Consider the following 19695-nt stretch of genomic DNA (forward strand, 5'->3'; position numbering starts at 1 on the left):
CTCATCCATTCTCCATTCTCATGTCTCGGTTCTTCTAGGATTGGTGGTCACAGGCAGAAAGTCTCCGGTCATCATCATCACTTATCTTCTTACACTTCAAAGGTACCTATGAATTTCTGAAGAAACTACTCAGGTTATTTTATTAATTTATCTTATTCTAAAGTTAATCACTTACTCCCATGTCTTAGGTCTAAGTTGTATGATCCTTTCTCTGTTGATACAGCTTGACTGGATTTTAAGCCAGCCACGAAGAGGGAGTCTCATAGAACAATCCTGCAGCTCCTAGATATTGTTTTATATGCACCTGCATTCTATTAATCATATCTAACCAATATCTAATCATTAGTTATATGTCTAATATGAATAGTCTTAAAACAATAAGGCGAATAATCTTAAAACAATGAGGCTTAAGGCCTAGTTCCTTTTACATGTTACAAAGTTACATTTCCTTATAGCCTAGGGTTAAGGTGCAAAAGATTTTTCAAACTGTTAGTATCATCTCCAACTTGCATGTTTGGGTATAACTGTCCATCCCCGATTCTTCTTGTGCACTTGTATGCCAGATTAAAGACCACTTTTAGATTCGGTTTTCAGCCTGCAGCTCCCTCCCAGCCTCTCTTGTCTAGAAAAATCTGTTATTGTGGTAAGACAAAGACAGTACGGCAAAGCAAGCTAAACAGAACAATGTTCCACTAGTACGTAGAAACCGTAGCTTTAACTTACTTTGTTCATGACAACAATGAAAGGTAGCTTTGTCTTGTACAGGATACTGGGCAGGGGGCGGGGAACAAAAAAAAAAACCCACAAAAAAACCCCATTAAAAATTAATCTAAATCTCACTAGAATAGAAAACAAGTTAAGCATAAAGCAGACAAGACTTGTGCAAAACTGAATACATTTGACTTCAAAAGGTATTTTCCTCCACATCAATTAGAATGTAATTTTCATCCAGATCCTGCTTACCATAGTTGAACAAAATATGCCTCCTCAAGATGTAAGCGCACATCTGTAAGATATAAAATCTCCTTCTACACACCCAGTTGATTTTGATTGCTATTTCCTATGACTCTCAGATCCAAGTTTTTAACTCTCTGAATTTTCTAATTATTCTGACTCAAACCTTAGGTTCTGAGGTATTTGTGAACTGAGCAATGAATTCAAACAACTCAAAACATCTATAAAGCAAAACTACCTTGAAACATGAGCTTACATATTCATTTCACTGTATATATTCTAGCATCTTTTGCTCAACACTAATGTCAGAAAATGCAGCATGTAATAAGACACGTTTTGCATACTCCTATCACAGTGATATAGCTTTTGACCTTGGTACAAGGATTGATAGGTTTTTTGAAAACCTTTTACCAACATTTATCATGAATTATGACAGCTCTAGATATGTTGATCCTTACATAGGTATTAAGTCCCTGGTTTAACATGAAAGAAAAACAGATAAATCCACGTACGAGGAAAAAGACAGTAAATCAAGAACTCCATGCTATGCTGAGCTCCAAACAAATCTTGAAGAATCACTGAAAGTATCAATAACGTTAAAAAAAATAGAATAAAATATTACTTGTTTACAAGAAGGAGCTTAAACTAGGCTATCTTGATACATCTTAGATAAATGATTTTATAAGCAACAGGTAATGTGTTAGATCTCATGTAACTAGCGGTTATCACACTAACGTCTCATGGATTATTTAATGCTTTCAGTGGGAGCTTTGACCCAATGACCTCCAGATGTCCACTGACACCTAAACTATTTTGCTTATCCAATGGGAAAACCACTAAGAGAATAACCAAAACAGCATTACGTGGATATGAGGCATCATCAATGTGCAGTTGCAGCCCAGAAAGCCCACTGTATCCCGGTCTGCATCAAAAGAAGCATGGCTAGCAGTTCGAGGGAGGGGATTCTGCTCCTCTACCCCACTCTCGTGAGACCCCAACTGGAGCACTGCGTTCAGCTCTGGGGCCCACGGTACAAGAAGGACATGGACTTGTTAGAGTGGGTCCAAAGGAGGGCCATGAAAACAGAGGACTGGAACACCTCTCCTATGAAGAAAGGCTGAGAGAGTTGGGTTTGTTCAGCCTGGAGAAGGGAAGGCTCTGGGGAGACCTTATTGCAGCCTTTCAGTATATGAAGGAGGCTTATTAAGAGAGACAGAGAGACAGTTTTTGATAGGGCCTGTAGTGATGGAACAAGGGGTGACAGTTTTAAACTGAAAGAAGGTAGGTTTAGACTGGACATAAGGAAGAAATTTTTTATGATGAGGGTGGCAAGACACTGGAGCAGGTTGCCCAGAGAAGCTGTGGATGCCCAGCCAATGGAAGTGTTCAAGGTCAGGTTGGACAGGGCTTTGAGCAACCTGATGTAGTGAAAAATGTCCCTGCCCACAGAAGGGGGGGGTGGACTAGATGGTCTTTAAAGGTCCCTTCCAACCCAAACCGTTCTATGATTCCCCTCCAAAATAAGTATCAGAGACAGAGCAATCAAAGCAGATAGACTGCATTTTCAGCTTTTCTTACCTGCAGGTTTACAGCATGTTGGACATAAAGGTGACAGGGTTAGTACTGCGAGAGGTGTCCATCACATAAACAACAACTGAAGGAAAAGAGGAAGCCTGGAAACACAAAGTAAAAGACATTTTAATTAGAAGTACATGCTGTTCAACAGCAACTTTGTTCACACAGCCTCACTGACAAGTCATGTAGAAAACACTTACCAAGGCCTCAGTTATGATGGTTCCTGATGCTGACCAGGTGAATACCTCAATTTGCCCTGGTGTGTCAATAACAACATACCTGGTAAGAAGTCACCACCGACAAAAAATAAGGGAAAATTAGTTAAGCACAAGGTCCTGTTCTGACTAGATTACCACAAGCACGTAATGGCAAATCACATGATTATTCTGTTACAGATCAGAAAAGCTTCTCCCAAACAGTGACAAGATTTATGGGCATGCTTGAAAATTTCCTGTGTGAGTTTTGTAACTAAGCAGCACGTACTTGCTTCAGATTCTATTAAAGTTGAAAGCATCCATTTGACACTTAGTACTGCAAACTCTTCAGAAGAATTCGTTGTTGCCTATTTGAACAGTGCGTGAGAAAAAGTTACAGTCTAATGGAAGACAAGAAAAGCAGAACTGGAATCAGCAGACATTTCCTCGATATATCCTTGCTTATCTGTTCTAATTCTATGCCCTTTTCCATATAAAATTTACACCAAGGCTGAAAAACAAGTAGAAAACATGCAGAGAGCCTTTTTAGGATTTCATATGGTTTTCCCACAGTGATCCCAGAAAAGTAGAACTTGATAGAATGTACTCACTTGGATGCATTTTGCCTTTTTTCAATAAACTTCATCACTTGATTGAAAAAGAAGGAGTATACTTTGTATTTAGGCTCACAACAGGAAACTCTCATGATCATTTCGTAACAGAAACTACATTAACTTGCACAGCTGCATGTATCTATCAAAAGAAGATTAAAGTCTCTAAGCTTTTCAGTGTGTGAAAATGCCCTCCTAAGGAAGGGTGAAAATGCTTAGACACTGTATAGGTCAAATACAACCTTGATTTTGTCTGTGTTCTAATACCTGGCTAAAGAAATGGTGTAACAAATGCAGTTGTTCCCTGCCTTTTTACTAAGAGCTTGTGCACTGTCTCAATCTCTTGCCCAAGTTCCCACCCCAGCACTGAGTTAGCATTATGATTTAAGAGAGCAGTCAGTTATCAAATAACCCTAGCAAAACTTAACCCATCTCCAGAAGTGAGCTTCCCTACTTCAAAATCAGAGCATTCATATGAAAGATTTTATAGCGAATGTGGGAGCAGCTCGGAACACCTGGCATTTGTTTTCAAGAGTGAACGTTAGAATTTGTTGTGCTGTATGTTTGCCAAGCCTTTGAAGAACTAGTTTTACAAGGTCGGGTTGGAGGATGGCCTGGTGTATGCCTGGGAAGATGTGGCTGAAGACAGTCACGAGTATGCGTATGGAATGTTTTTATCTTTAACTGTTCTGAGGACTGGCAAACATCCCAGCCAAGCCAGATATATGTTACTAACACAGGAGCACGTAAGTACGCTGTAAGAGACAATAAAGAGTTCCTTTTTTGCCGTTGCTTCGGAACCATCTTGTCATCCTGAGTGCCTCTTTCATCACCGCAAGCAAACACAGTACAACAGAACAGTTATGTACAAAGACTAAAGAATGTTCTGTACACGTGGCTTCTAAATTCTACTTTTTAAAAAGCTGAAAAACTGAAATCTCTCAAATGAAAGCTAATGCACTTTGGCAGCTTTGTAAAATACATGGTTCTGTATGGAGAATACTCTAACTCCAAAGAAATAATTAGGAGGCTAACCAAACACAGTGCTCTCTGAGGCTCCAAATACACAAAAAATCCCACAGCCTCCCAGCACAGTATCACATAGGAACAACCTCACACCTGATCAAATCTTGTGGCAAAGACATTGAGAGAGGTCACTATTCCACCATTTGGGCCCAACCCATATCTAGACACTTCATTTAGGAAAGCAGATGATTATGCAGACCTCAGAGGGCTGCTTCTTCAATTCTGGTATTAGTTGGCCATGTGCAATGCACATTGGATACCTTGCAGCAAAAGACAATGCCCCTAATATACAGTTAAGTCTTTTAAATGATGCAGTAGCATAACAAATACAAAGTGATCTCTCTCTTGCCCAAACACTGTTATTGACAAAAGGAAAAGGGGCTATGCTGTGGCTTCTCCTTGCCATTATTCAAGCATTACCATTCTGTACAAAGACAAAATATACGTATATGTATACATCAAAGCCATCTTTGTCTTTCCAAAAAGATCTACAACACAGCCAGTAACTCAGAATTTAACAATGCCCTGAATGCACTTAATTTTAAAAATTTATACTTCAAAAGATAATGAAAAGATTTCTCGCACAAATAAATTTTTAGCAGAATTTAAATTATAATGCGAACGAATGTTGTAAAGATACTCGAAGTGTCGGCTTGAATATGAGCATTTCAAAATCCTTTTTCACACATACATATCTGTATACTAATTATGTCCAAAGAAACAAAGAATCTTTTTTTTTTAATTGCATAAGAACCAGCACTGATTTTCATCAGTACATACCATTTTCTAGGGCCACTACTCTCAATATCCAAACACGAGGCCAGACACCCTCCTTAAGCATTATTTAATGAGATGCTTAAACTCCAGTAATGGCTAACAGACACAGTAAAGCAAATAATGCACCTACATACCAAACTGAAACTTAATACTTGGATGTTTTTCTGGTAACTCCAAATCAAACAACAGCCAAAATCAAGAATGCTATCCCCCACCATCTTTATTTTTGTCTAAAATATTAAATTTGAGTGACACTAGCAAGTCAAATCCAAACACTGTATATTATCTCCATCTGCACCGGCTATTACTTAAGAGATAAAGGATCTCCATACCCCTCTGGAAGTGCAGTCATTTTAGTGTAATGTTACTGAACTATGGTCATCAAACTACTGTGCAGCAAGAGCCAACTGTCCAATGTCTTTGAGATACAGAAAAACAACAGTGCTTTGATTATGGTCAAACAAAGTGCAAATAGTTTTCTCCACCTACCAGAGGCAAATAGGAATTCACCTATTTGTTTGTAACAAATAAAATTAGACTTCTTAAAACATGGAGAAAAGGCTGCTGGCTTCCACAAAAAAAGATACAAGCTCTTTGAAAGAACAGAAAAAAAAGAAAAAAAAAAGGTGTGGGCAGAGTGCCTATTATTTGTAAAAAAGTACTATTTAGCACAGGAGAAAATGACCTAAGGAATATCAAATCTTGTAGAAGATATGTTTCTAACCTCACATGCAAGAAATACATAGTCAAAAACTTCTGATCTTCACACAACACTCTGCCTTACTGCAATCTCCAACACCTCCTGCCCTCTTCATTGTAGTGTGCGGAAGTGACAGACTCTTTTCACAAAATCTGAGATTCCAAATATCATTATTTAGACAAAAAAAGGATACTGTTTCATGACTTCTTTGTACTTCACAGGGTCCCTGATATCTAGAGGAGGTAGACGTATAAATAGTTTTAGAACATCACTTTTAAAATATCCCTCTTCATCAATTTGCTGATAGGTGAAAGCCCTTCTTTTTCCAGCAAGTCTCCTTTTGTCTCAGTAACAGATCTAGCACCAAAAGAAAAAATCTCCCAAACAGAATAAATAAAATCTAACAGATTAGCTATGCTCTCAACATACATGTGAAACCCAACATAACTCATGTAAAACACCACTAATTTAGGTATTTAGCAGTAACCACTTCAGTTGAATTTTATTCTCATTTGATCAACATCAGTTAACAAAGTACACATATGTAACTGTATTATTAGAGATCCAGCACTGGAAGAGATACTCTAATTATTCATCTGACATCAGTAAAACAACTTTGGTATCCACACTGCCTCATCCTCCGGAGAGGCAGGCTGACAAACTTTAGGAAGTTTAAGAGACAGGACCCTCACAAACCTAATGAATGGTAAACCCTTTGGAACAGCTACACATAAGGACTGTTTTATTGTTAAGGTATGTTCTCTAAAATTCATATCTCTTGAAGTGCTTTAAAGAAGTTATTTGGTAGCACATATGGCTACCACTGTTGTGGATGTAGGGAACCAGATCGAATCTGTTAATATGGTCATCGCTGACAAAGAAAAAAACCCACAAGAACCCAAACACATCAAATCACACCAGATGATGTAAAAAAACATACAAACGCAATGGAAGAATACCTTTGGTCCTAAAAGTTCACATGTTAAAGATTGCCAGGAGAAAGGAGTTAAATTTACAAAAAAAAAAAAAAAAAAAAAAAAAAAAAAAAAACCCCACCTTAAAGGCCTTCCTTATGTTAGGACTTGGAATCTCTTAAAGAGAATGCAAGCAACCTAGCCAAACCTCTCACGTAGCCCCCCCCCCCCCCCCCCCCGCTTCCGCAAAAGACAGGAAAAGCAGTATACCAAAAATGGTTTTATTTATTCATGGCAAAACACACTGGCTTGCTTCTAGCGGACTCCACAAACACGCCACACCTCTGGCCCGGGACCACCCCCTCCCTCACACCGCCCGCTACCCGCCACGGCCCGCGGCTAAGCCAGGGCGGCAGGACTCACCAATGTTAGCCGGGAAGGGCAGGTCGTGCACGGCGGGGTCCAGGTTGATCACGTACGGGGGGCAGCGCTGCCCATGCAGGTGGGCCGCGAGTCGCTAAGGGAACACGAGGAGGCGTCAGCCCTGCTGGACACGGGGGTAGCGCTGGGGGAAACCCACCGGCAGCTCCCCACAGCCCACCAGCCGCCCCTCACCTGCACACGAAGGTGGTTTTCCCGGAGCCGGCCCTGCCCAGCACCAGCACACACACCGGGGCCGCCATCTTCCCAGCACCTGCTTGTCCTTCCGGGGCGCGAGGAGCACGGCAAAGGGGCGGCCGCCTCCACAGCACCCCGCCATGACGCGCGCGGGACTCGGCCGTCGCCCTGCCGCCGCCACCGCCGCCGGCCGGGTACGCAACCGCGGGCTCGCGCGGCTTCCCCGCGCCGGACGGGCCCGGTCGGGGCCCGGGGGCAGCTGGCAGCATCCCCCCGTGGGGCTCGGGGCCGGATGCCGCCGTGAGGAGGCGGCCGGAAACGGACGGGCGGGACCTCGCCGTCGCGCGCGGGCGGGCGGGGCGCGTGCTGACGTGGCGGCGGCGGCACCATGCGGGGCGGCGGCGGCTCGGTGAGTGCCTGGGGTCCTCGCCACCGGTGCTGCTGGCTGCTGCCCGGGGCCGCGCGGCCGGGCTGTGGTCCCGGGGCGCACGGGGCCGGAAGTCGCCGCGAGTTGGGCTCCGCCGGCGGGATGGCGGGAGCGGGATGGCGGGAGCGGGCCGGAACAGCCGCGGTGGGACTTGCGCTTCGCCCCGAGGGTCTCGCTGGGTGTGGGACTGGAAGCAGAGGGGGCCCGGCCCGGCCCGGCCCGGCGCTGATCTGCGCAGGCGGTGCGGCCTCGGTCCGTTTGCCGCCGCCCGTCGGCTGGGCCTTGTCCCCGAGCGGAACGGCGGTGAGCGGGACGCGCTCCGGGCTGCCTGCCTGGAGAGCCGCCAGCGACGGCGGAAACGCCTGGTTTCTGTTTGAGGGCCTAGTCGCCCACAGGCGCCGAGCCCGGGGAGCGGCGGGCCCGGCTGCCCTCAGCTGAGGGCCGGGGAGGCATCAGGAGCAGGGCGCTGCTGGCTCCCGGCGCCGGTGGTGCCTTCTGTCCGGAAGGTCTTCATTGCAGGAGACGGTAGTCCATGAAGTACGCAGGTAGAAATGGAAACGCGGGACTGAAACAGGGGGTTCCCTGAAGGGTGCTGAGCCATCACGCCGGCCCCCTGTCTCGGAGGGGGCAGGGACAGTCATGGCAGTGCAGGACACTTGGTGCTTCCACTGACACCTCTCCTCTGTCGCTGTAGCACTGACTCACTAGCAGTTACTACATCGGTCTCCTGACCTCAGTAGGAGTTTCTGTGCTGTGCTTAAACACCATCTTCCCAGATGTGTTGTTGTGGAGCAGCTTGTCTCCAGCAGCAGGCCATGTGCCAGGTCACAGAAACATCCCACAGTCCATAGGGAGGCAGAAATGGCCCACGTGCAAATGAAGTTTCTTTGTCTCTTCAGGCTATAGGCCACTGTTCTTCTTTTTCTAACCTGTGCCAGGAAGTTGGCTTTTTTGTTTTCCCTATGTCCAGCCCCTGGGCATTCCTGCACACGTTAGGTCTCTGTTTTCTAAGTGGGAAGTACACTGCATAAATGAAAAAACATTCAAAACTTAAACACCAGTTTCTCTAGATGTTTCCTTCATAATTGCTGTTATCAGCTTCTCAGAAAGGAAGGCTAGACAGATCATCTGTACTTTCCTTTTTTTTGTTGCAGATCCTTAACTGTGACCTAAACTCTTCTCTACTAATCTTCACTTTTATGCGAAATTTTTTAGTTCTAAAAAAACCCACAAAAACATGTGCCATGTTTGTCAGTCATGTGGGTTCTTCTAATGGTAGATTAGGCCAGCTAATTGCAGCAGACTATGCCTGCCTGTTTGTTCATTTTTATTGTTATAACTTCACAGGCCTAATTTTTTCTAGCTGCTCCTCAGTGAGGTTTCTCCACATTTCTTATGTAGGGGGGTTCCCAAACACTGCTTTTTGCACTACTAGATGCCTGTAAACTGTATCAAAGTAATACAAACACAGACATTCAGCTGACATTTTTTTCCAAAGAAGACAAGATATGATTGTGAAGTCATCAATCAAGCAGTTGTGAATTTCTCTCCTGCTGGTTCCCTAACCTTTCCATGAGAGGAGGCTGTGGTCACAGTTTAAGAATCCATCTAGTTGATGTCAGTGCCCACTATTAAATTTCTTACCTGGTGGTTAGGGTGTCTCTCACTGACTGTGGTCATGGGAAGAGTGAACTACTGCTTGGTCCTGTGCATAAATTAGAAAGCAAAAGCATAAAAGACAGACTGAAGTTAATTTCTTTCCAGTGCATTTTTTTTTTAGTGGTGAATTTCATTTGCCTTGAAGCTGCCTGTTCCCTAGTTTTGATATAGCACCTGAAGTTTCTCAGCATCTTCTGACAAGTCATCACATTTTTATGACTTCTTCAAATTCTGTCATATCTCTGTTTTCCCCAGTTCATTAGCCAGTTCCTGTACATGACAAAATACTATCTCTGTTCCTAGGTTACAGTTTTGATATCTCATATACTTCTACTGGGCAATGATTTTTGTTTTCTAGTCTGTATAACCAAGATTTTTGTAATGGGTTTCCCAGTGAAGAACAACATCGAGTCATTATTAGTATTTGGAAGAAGGTGATAAATGATTGTCCACATGCCAGGAGCAACATACAGCAAATGACTTGTTTATATTGCCTTGGTGTGGTGGTTTAACCCCAGCCAGCAACTAAGCACCACGTGGCCGCTCACTCACTCCCTGCCCCCCACCCAGTGGGATGGGGGAGAAAATTGGGAAAAGAAGTAAAACTCATGGGATGAGATAAGAACGGTTTAATAGAATATAAAAAGAAGAAACTAATAATGATAATGATAACACTAATAAAGTGACAGCAGTAATGATAAAAGGATTGGAATACTCAAATGATGCACAGTACAATTGCTCACCACCCGCTGATCGATGCTCAGTTAGTCCCTGAGCAGTGATCCCCCCACTCCCACTCCCCAAAGACAGGACACTTGGGAATGTCAATGGTATCTGTTAAATTATGTGTCTTAATAGGAGCATAAGAAGCAATAAGTGACAAAAAAATCTTTGTTAAATAAGAAGAAGGATTCTGTGATGTGGATAAAGTGAACATCTGGGCAGATGATGGAGTATGACAAAATAATTGAGAGAAAAAAATTAAAAGAGGACATAAAAGAGACTAAAGACAACGTTCCTGGCATGCTAAATGCAAAAATTATTTCATTAAGGAAAAAATAAGTACTCTATAAATAAACTAGTAAGTTAGGATCTAAAATATTTGTCACCGCGTGATAAAGTCCAGGCAGAAAGCAGGTACCACTGAATGAATTGGAGACAAAGAACACTCCATCATGCCCCAGTGCAAGGGGAATGATTGGCTTTCATACGGGGAGTGTAGAGGGGCTCATCCCTATTTTGATTCCAGTTGTAATTCAGCTGGGGTTGAAAACGTTAAACACTTCCTTGTTGCAGAAAACAATGGTTTCCTTTTCAAAGGATGGTATGCACATCCTCAAAGTGCAGGTGACTGTTTAACTGAAAAGTGAAACATGCAAAAATAAGAAAAATTATGCTGCTAATGTGAATTGTTCTGCTTTATTAGGACACCAAGCCTGGACATCACAGACAACAGAAGGTCAAGAGGTCTCTGGGAAACAAAAAGTATGTGAATGTTTCTTGCCTAGTTTGACTGAGGGAAAGAAAAAAGCTGAAAGATTCCTATTGGAAAACTGTATCTGGTCTTTACATATTCTGAATTTTAAAAGCTGCAACGATTTTGGTTTATGTGATGAGAGTCTCGACTGACTTTGCTTATTGGTTTGCAGGAAAAGTGCGCTTTTTTTTTTGACACTTCAAGGGGTCTTAGCTTTCATTTATTGTTTTTAAAAGTTTTTTAATACTGGGAACGTAAATATTTTCTGTTCAAGACCAAATGGTGTTCCAAAATCTGTGTATTTTGAGTGTGATTGCAACTGAAAGGCTTTAATTTGAGAATTCCTATCCCCATTCTTCTGCAGTACCTCCTTAAACATAGTATATACTGATCTGACTTGGTACCATCAGTGTCTCCCACTTATTAATTTCTGTATTGATGTGTTAACACATGTGAACTCCACATCTCACGGTGTGGGAGGGTATTGCTGGGGTGGTCATCACAGTCATCATTCAAGTGATCTACTTCTTTGAGTTTGTGAATTGTGGTAGCAATTGGATGTGTTGAAAAGTGTTTCTGTTTTCTGTTCTTTCCTTTTACATTAATGGTATTTGCCCAGAGAATAGATACTTTTATGTTTCTTTGACACCTAATCATTTTGCTGTCATGACAGTAGTGTAAATATCCAGGCATTTCAGAGCTGTGAGAAATATTTGAGAATAGTGAAGCAACGTTCCCTCTAATCTCTAGGAAGAAAAATCAGTGCTGCTGGCTAGTCTAAATTAGTCTTAATGTAGTGTGATTTTTAGGATATACTATAAGGCTGTCTTCATTGCTGAAAGCTTTGCTGGTTAAAATTCTTACTAGCGTTAAGTCTTTTAATTGTGTAGTGTCAGCTCTGACTCTGGGAATACATACTGAAGGAGATCTTGCCCTTTGTGGGATGGAAAAGGTCTCTTTTGTAATGATGGGCTGCAGAAGAATTCTTATATTCCACATTGGTTGCTTAAGGACAAATGTGTATTTTTAAATTGAGATTAACTTGTGCCTGCTTGTTAAGATGAAGGTTTGAGGTAGGATGAATATTTTTTTCTGTTCCTCATGAGTAGCTCTCTAATGTCATTCTCTAAAAGATGTGCTGAAAAATAACATTTAGGATGTTTTATCTTGCTGGCACTTTTCAGTTCACAAAACTCAGGAGATTCAATGAACTGTGAGATGATTTTTAGAGTACTTGGGAAGAGGAAAGGGATGTAGTCTGTCAAGTTATTGTGGTTGTGTATGTATGTATGCATACATATACATAGGATTTCAAGTTGTTTTCCAGGTCTAAGCAATTTGAGGAGGTGGAAACTACTGTCCTAGGACTGAGCAGTAACTATGATGAGACAGTCAGCAACATTTCTTCTGCCTCACCGAAGGGTCGAGTGAATGGAAGTGCAGAGTCCAGAAGCAAGCGGACCATTCGCAGGCCTGCTTACTGGTTGGAAATGAGAGGAATAAAAAACAGCATTAACAAATCTTCAGAAAAAAAAGGTACTCATCACTCTTGGCTCGACGCAAAACTGTTTTTCTCTCTGGTTCTTTTATGAGAGATTAGATGACTTCTGAAAGACATGCTGCAGTTCAGCCACAAATTACAAGGCTGGTAATGCTGCTCATGTATTAGGAGAAATAAAATTCCTCCACTACAGAAACATAGGTCAAATTGTCTGATATTATGCAGTTCCTTTTGAGTGACTTGTCTATTAAAATTAATGATTCTGTGACTGAACTCAGTTTTATCTGTAGAAGAGAGATGTATAAGGGTTCTGCCAATCAACAAGCAACACTAAAGATGTAGAAAAGGGGACCATTCAGCAGTACTCTGGTTTAGATACGGCTTTTGTGGTTGGTAGATTATTATATTTTTTAAGGATGTTTTTATTTCTTTTATTTCTCACTTCTGTCACTTTGATTTTCTGATTTGGCGTGGTTTGGGTCTTAGGTTGTTGTTTTAGGAGCATTCAGATTTTCTGGCCTAGAAGCTGTTTTCCAAACTTCTCATGTGGCAGAGAGCCAAAACTTCGCTCTCCTTTAATGCACTTTCTTCTTATCTCTAAGTCAGAATCTGTATTCCATTCTGTTATGGGGAAAGCGGAATATGGTAGCTTGATAGAAGTGAGGTTGCTGCGGCTCCACACCCCCAGGTCCAACCAGTAGCGAGACTAAGTGTGTATTCCTGTAGGTATAAACACACGTATACAACATGCATACGCAGCCAGCCACACAGATCAACACGAAGAGGCGCGCTCAGCACTCACACAAATGGCACGAATGGTCTCCATCCTGTTTTCCTCTCTGGCTGATCAGGATGAAGTTGTGTTATTGAGAGAAAAGAAGCATATGTAAAAAATATATATAAAAGAAGTACATACATATGTATGTGTACATTTGTGTGTGCACACATATGTGCAGTGTGGATCTCTCCTGTAGCTGGACTTAAACACTCAGTCTACTCAGTATCTGGCCTTTGGATCCCAGTATCCTCAATTGCTGGTACATGGATGCACTAGCCCCTGAGGCCCACAGAGCCATGCCAGTTGCTGGTGTAGACCTCCTTACAGACAGACTCACACTCACAGGCAGTACTCTCCCCTGGTGCCTCTGATTTGGTGTCAGGCATGACCAGACTTGTATACTGACCAACCACCTGTTTACAAGCAAGTGACCCTTTTTATCCTCTTAACACCTCTATTTTCCCACACTTGATACTCTCCAAATCAGTTAATTCTCTCCCTTTCCCTTCCTTTGATACCACTCCTAAACATCCCAGTCTTGTGTAGTCCTGAATTGTTCTTCACTAGCATCCCATGTGTCGCATAATGTCACACTCGCCCTTCTCACCACACCCCTCCTTCCCCCTTCCAAAGGGTGCTCCAGAGAGCAGCTTCCATTGACCCATCCTGGTGAGTCTCCTGGGACAGACCTGGGAGTAAGTGTCTGTTTCTTTGAGTCCATAATTTGTGTTCCCCTACCTGCCATTGTGCTTCTGTACTTCTCTCTGTTCATGAAGATAAGCCTTTGATAGGCCTGGAAATAGTGAAGGAAGGCAGGATACTGTTTGGGTTTGCCCACCAGCTGTTGTTTCTCTATGCTTCTTTTTGTGTGTGAGCAGATGAGCTTTTTATGACATAACCTAGCACCTTCTGGCTATCTTCCTGAGGAGTATTTTCCCAGACCACGCTGTGGCACTATTTCTTCCATATCTTCTGTGTCAGAGGATTGCAGGCTGTGGAGTGCCTAAATGTTACTGAGTCAAAAGGCTGTGTCTAGCTCACTGGTGTCCAGGTGCCTTACAAAAACTACTTTTTTTTTTTTAAAGTGTTGAATATGAGGATAAGGTGAGGCAGCAGCAGACTCAAAGCTGTTATCCAGACTGAATAATGAGACTGAAGCATTTCTGTTCTTACTCATTAGCAGGGGAAGTACTATTGAAAGGCAAGAGGAAATCTGAGCAAGGGGAAGGCGAAAATCTTAAAGACTCTCCCAAGAAGAAGCAGAAGATTTCGGGTAATACAAATAACTTGTAATTCCTAGTTACAAGCTTCCAGGTACTTCAGACTTCCCCTCTGCCCAAATGCTATCCTCTGCTGTCTTCCAACTCTATCTCTGATTCTGGATATTTTGTTATACGAGACTGTTGACTAGTTTCTGTTTTGCAGTGGGAGGTGATTGTTCTAATTTCAGTCTGTCTTAAAAGTCCAACAAAGGAAGGGAGGAAAGGAAGTAGGGCAAGTATAGGCTAGTCTGCTTCATTTCAGTTTCCCAAAAGATTCTGGACTAAATAATCAACCAAATTACTTGTGAATGTCTGGCGATTAATGAGTAGATGGTAACAGCAATATGGGTTTGTTAAGGAGAAATCAAACCCAACCACCTTTATTTTACCACAGAGATGGAGCAGGGAAATGCTTGACATCATAGGTCTTTCATGCCTTCAAAGGGTTGTTAATCAGTGGTTAGGTGCCAAAGGAAGTGTACAAGTGGTGAAAGTAGGACCAGGTGACGCAGGAGAAGTATACATTTGCTGTCCAGTCTTGCAAGGGTGAGGTTAGGAAAGCTAAGGGCAACCTGGAGTTGAATCTGGGAAGGGGTGTGAAAGGCAACAAGAAAGGATTCTACAAGTACATGTACAGCAAAGGGAAGACTAGGGAAAGCATGAGTGCACTGCTGAACAGGGATGGGGAACTGGTGACAAATAACATGGAAAAGGCTGAGGTACTCAATGCTTTCTGTGCCTCAGATCTTTATCAGTTAAAGGAGTCCTTCAGGAATTCCAGGTGCCTGAGACCAAAGGGAAGGTCTGGAGCAAGGAAGCCTTACACTCAGTGAAGGAGGACGAGGTTAGAGCACTTAAACAAATTGGACATACCTAATTATTTATCAGCAGTCCTAGCTAACCGGGGAGGTCCCAGTTAACTGGAGGTTAGCAAATGTGACACCCATCTACAAGAAGGGCCAGAAGGAGGATCCAGGGAGCTACAGGCCTGTCAGTCTGACCTCAGTGCCAGGGAAGGTTATGGAGCAGATCATCTTGAGTACCATCACACGTTACATACAGGACAACCATGTGATCAGGCCCAGTCAGCATGGGTTTATGAAAGGCAGGTCCTGCTTGACTAACCTGATCTCCTTCTATGACAAGGTGACCCACTTAGAGGATGAGGGAAAGGCTGTGGATGTTGTCTCCCTAGACTTTAGTAAAGCCTTTGACACCGTTTCCCACAGCATTCTCCTGGAGAAACTGGCTGCTCGTGGCTTGGACGGGTGTACACTTTGCTGCGTAAAAAAACTGGCTGGATGGCCAGGCCTAAAGACTTTTGGTGAATGGAGTTAAATCCAGTTGACAGCCAGTCACAAGTGGTGTTCCCCAGGGCTCAGTATTGGGGCCAGTTCTGTTTAATATCTTTATCAATGATCTGGATGAGGGGATCGAGTGCACCCTCAGTAAGTTTGCAGAAGACACCAAGTTGGGTGGGAGCATTGATCTGCTTGAGGGTAGGAAGGCTCTACAGAGGGATCTGGACAAGCTGGATCGATGGGTTGTATGAGATTCAACAAAGCTAAGTGCCCGGTCCTTCACTTCGGTCACAACAACCCAACGCAATGCTACAGGCTTGGGGAAGAGTGGCTGGAAAGCTGCTCGGAGGAAAAGGACCTGGGGGTTTTGGTAAACAGTTGGTTGAATATGAGCCAGCAGTGTGCCCAGGTGGCCAAGAAGGCCAGTAGCATCCTGGCTTGTACAGAAATAGTGTGGCCAGCAGGACTAGGGAAGTGATTGTCCCCCTGTACTCAGCACTGGTGAGGCTGCACCTGAAGTACCATGTTCAGTTGTGGGCCCTTCACTACAAGAAAGACACTGAGGTGCTGGAGTGGGTCCAAAGAAGGGCAACGAAGCTGATGAAAGGTCTAGAGCACAAGTCTTATTATAAGGAGCGGCTGAGGGAACTGGGGTTGTTTAGCCTGGAGAAAAGGAGGCTGAGGGGAGACCTTATCGCTCTCTACAACTACCTGAAAGGAGGTTGTAGCGAGGTGGGTGTCAGTCTCTTCTTTCAAGTAACAAGTGATAGGACAAGAGGAAACAGCCTCAAGTTGCAGCAGGGGAGGTTTAGATTGGGTATTAGGAAAATTTCTTCACGGAAAGGGTTGTCAAGCATTGGAACAGGCTGCTCAGGGAAGTAGTTGAGTCACCATCCCTGGAGGTATTTAAAAGAGGTGTAGATGTGACACTTAGGGACATGGTTTAGTGGTATACTTGGCAGTGTTAGGTTTACGGTTGGACTCAATGATCTTAAAAGGTCTTTTCCAACCTAAACGATTCTATGACTCTAAGTCCCGTGGGGCCTGACGGGTTGCACTGAGTGCTGAGAGAGCTCGCTGATGTCATTGTGAGGCCACTCTTGATTATCTTTGAAAGGTCATGGTGACTGGGAGAGGTTCCTGAAGACTGGAAGAGAGCAAATATCACTCCTATCTTCAAGGACAGAAGGAAGGAAGATCTGGGGAACTACAGGCTGGTCAGCCTCACCTCAGTTCCTGGGAAGGTGGTGGAGAGAATCCTCCTGGAAAGCATTTCCAAACACATGAAGGACAAGATGGTGATTGGGAGTAGTCAACATGGATTCATGAAAGACAAATCATGCTTAATCAACCTGATAGCCTTCTACAATGAGGTCACTAGTTTGGTGGACAAGGGGAGAGCGGTGGATGTTGCTTACCTCAACTTTAGTAAGGTTTTTGGTGCTGTTTCGCACAACATCCTCATAGACAAACTGACAAAGTACATGTTAGATAAATGAACAGTGCAGTGGATTGAAAACCAGCTGAACGTCCAGACCCAGAGGGTTGTGTCAGCAGCACAAAATCTAGTTGGAGGCACATCACTAGTGGTGTACCCCAGGGGTAAATACTGGGGCTAGCACTGTTTAACATTTTCATTAATGACCTGGACAATGGGAGAGTGTGCACACTCAGCAAGTACACAGATGATACAAAACTAGGAGTGGTGGTACACTAGATGAGTGTGCTGCTGTCTACAGGGACCTGTGCAGGCTGGAGAATTAAGCAAAGAGGAATCTCTTGAGGCTCATCAAGGAGAAATGCGAAGTCCTGCAGCTGGGCAGGAATAACCCCATGTACCAGCATTTGCTGGGAGCTAACTTTCTGGAAACCAGCTTTGCATACAGGGACCTTGGGGTCCTGGAGGACAGCAAGCTGACCATGAGCCAACAACACGGTCTTGTGGCAAAGGCAGCCAAAGCATTCTGGGCTACATTAGGAAGAGCATTGCCCAGCAGGTCGAGGGAGGTGATCCTTCCTTTCTGCTCAGCACTGGTGAGGCCATATCTGGAGTACCATGTCCAGTTCTGGGCTCCCCAATACAAGAGAGACATGGACATACTGGAGAGAGTCTAGTGCAGGACTGCAAAGATGACTGAGGGACTGGAATATCTTTCTTAGGAGGACAGGCTGAGCGAGCTGCGACTCTTCAGAGCTGCCACTCTTCAGTCTGGAGAAGAGAAGGCTCAAGGGGGAATCTTACCAGTGTGTATGAATACTTGATGGAAGGGAATGAAGAAGAGGGAGCCAGGGGAGCCAGACTCTTCTCTACAGTGCTTACTGACAGGACAAGAGGCAGTGGGCAGAAATTAAAATACACAATATTCTATTTAAAGACAAGAATACGTTTTTTTACTGTGAGGGTGGTCAAACCCTGGCACAGGTTGCCCAAAGAGGTTGTGGAGTCTCCATCAGTGGAGATACTCAAAACTTGACTGGACACATTCTTCAGCAACCTACTCTAGCTGACCCTGCTTGAACATGGGTTGAACTAGGTGATCTCAGGAGGTCCTTTCCAACCTTAATGTTTCTGTCATTTCTGTGAAATAGGAAAAAAGTATAGAATAATGGTTCACAATGTGTTCTAGGTTCAATTCTAACTACTGGTTTTGTCACCAAGGACTTGGAAGTATGTAGACAGCACAAAGCTGAAAGAGATGGAAAGTGTGTTGGAGAAAAGGCTAAAACTGAAAGTGGTCTTGACGTTAGAGAAACAGTTTAAAAAAATAGAATGGAATATAGTGTGTAAAATTAAAGATACTATAGTTAGGAAGAAATATTAGCACAGCTGAGAGACAAAGAAAAACCTCCTAGGTGTCAGTTCTTCCGAAGAGGATTTGAGATTTATAAGAGATCAAAAGCTCAATAGGGACCAACAGTGTCATACTTGTTTTTAAAAAGGCAGATGTTATACTGAGGTGTTTGAGCAGGAATGTAGACTTACAGACACATGAAGTAATTCTGCTCTAATGCAGGGTCACACTTGGAGTACTGTTTGCAGCTGTGGGTACTGCAGTTCAGTAAATGTGTGGACCAACTGAAGAGAACAGGCAGAAGAGAGAAAAAAGCATAACCCATGAGAAAATACTGAAACAATAAGAGTTGTTTAGTCTAAATAAAACAGGAATGAGTAGAGGAATGGGACTGTCCATTTGGTTGTCAAGAAGTCTACTAATTAGATTGGCTCAGCCATACTGTGTGAAGAGTTCCCATCCCTGAGCTTTGTTATGAACAACCATACAGATTACAAATATCTGGATGGGACTAATGCCTGCAGCTGTAAATAGCTATGGATATTGAAAGGTAGTAGGGAACATAATCTTGAAATTCCTTTAAATAATAAAAAAAAAGCATTGAACATTTCTGAATGAGTAGCTTTGAGACAGCAGACTAAATAGCAGCCTCCTAGCAAAAAAATCTCTGCTTTTTTGTAACAAGGCTCGCAGAATTAAGTCTTCTGGTCTCTCTTGTTTGTGTTATAACAGGGAAAAAACAGCAAGCTGGAACACAACAAAACTCCAAAGTGAAAAGCCACTGTGTTCAGAAAGAACCGGAAGCCTATGGCACAGGTAAGGAGAAGCACCACTTGCTCAGAATTGTTTATGAAGCAGCTAAAAGATAAATGTGATTGTAGGATTTGCATCTGAGCAACAGCTATGTTTCTGGTGTTTTCATTTTGTTGTTCACTGTACTGTTGACAAGGAAGAACTGGCTGCTGTACTTTTGGCACTGTAAGTACTGCAGAACAAGATTGGAGGGACTGCATACTGCCTATTGGTGTAGTTCCATGTGGCTTTACCACTGCATAATAAAACAGTGAAGGAGGAATCACTTTTTGAACTGAGCAAAAGCCTGTTAAAATAGTTTCACTATAAAACTCAT

At 43.2% G+C, this 19695-nt stretch overlaps 2 protein-coding genes across 10 annotated transcripts in view; one reads left to right on the forward strand and one right to left on the reverse strand.

Moving 5' to 3' along the window:
- On the reverse strand, positions 1-7773 carry GPN1 (GPN-loop GTPase 1). 6 transcript variants are annotated; one of them, XR_012653270.1, is made up of 8 exons: positions 7367-7773; positions 7175-7268; positions 6031-6070; positions 3335-3395; positions 2730-2808; positions 2533-2627; positions 724-769; positions 1-116 (listed from the first exon to the last, which is right to left on the reverse strand). XR_012653270.1 is itself a non-coding variant. In XM_075048754.1 (4 exons), the coding sequence occupies exons 1-4, from the start codon at positions 7757-7759 to the stop codon at positions 3449-3451; spliced, it is 555 nt and encodes a 184-aa protein (XP_074904855.1). In that variant the 5' UTR covers positions 7760-7773; the 3' UTR covers positions 3367-3448. The 6 variants fall into 6 exon arrangements, 1 of the variants encoding a protein (XP_074904855.1); XR_012653271.1 differs by lacking the exon at positions 724-769 and adding an exon at positions 3013-3091; XR_012653269.1 differs by lacking the exon at positions 724-769 and adding an exon at positions 964-1006 and having other exon boundaries at positions 7-116.
- Positions 7703-19695, forward strand: part of ZNF512 (zinc finger protein 512) — a 26853-nt gene continuing 14860 nt past the window's right edge. Inside the window, exons 1-5 of one of the 4 annotated variants that reach the window (XM_075048749.1) lie at positions 7703-7778; positions 10882-10940; positions 12260-12468; positions 14392-14484; positions 19299-19382. In XM_075048749.1, the coding sequence (XP_074904850.1) occupies positions 7758-7778; positions 10882-10940; positions 12260-12468; positions 14392-14484; positions 19299-19382 (466 nt within the window). In that variant the 5' untranslated portion in view covers positions 7703-7757. Of the gene's footprint in view, positions 7779-10881; positions 10941-12248; positions 12469-14391; positions 14485-17070; positions 17203-19298; positions 19383-19695 lie in introns of those variants that run through there. The other 3 variants (XM_075048750.1, XM_075048751.1, XM_075048753.1) reach the window with 3 other exon arrangements.

Source organism: Buteo buteo, chromosome 17 (genome assembly GCF_964188355.1).
Source record: "Buteo buteo chromosome 17, bButBut1.hap1.1, whole genome shotgun sequence".
NCBI lineage: Eukaryota > Metazoa > Chordata > Aves > Accipitriformes > Accipitridae > Buteo > Buteo buteo.

What these genes read in the sequence shown, in the direction of transcription:
- GPN1 (XM_075048754.1), bottom strand. Translation starts at nt 7,759, where the DNA reads ATGGTGCCGCCGCCGCCACGTCAGCACGCGCCCCGCCCGCCCGCGCGC. An exon ending in GCCCTTCCCGGCTAACATTG is followed by an intron (nt 6,071 to 7,174) that starts GTGAGTCCTGCC and finishes TACCTCCTCTAG; the next exon opens with ATATCAGGGACCCTGTGAAG. An exon ending in TACAAAGAAGTCATGAAACA is followed by an intron (nt 3,477 to 6,030) that starts GTATCCTTTTTT and finishes TTCTTTTGATAG; the next exon opens with ATACATGCAGCTGTGCAAGT.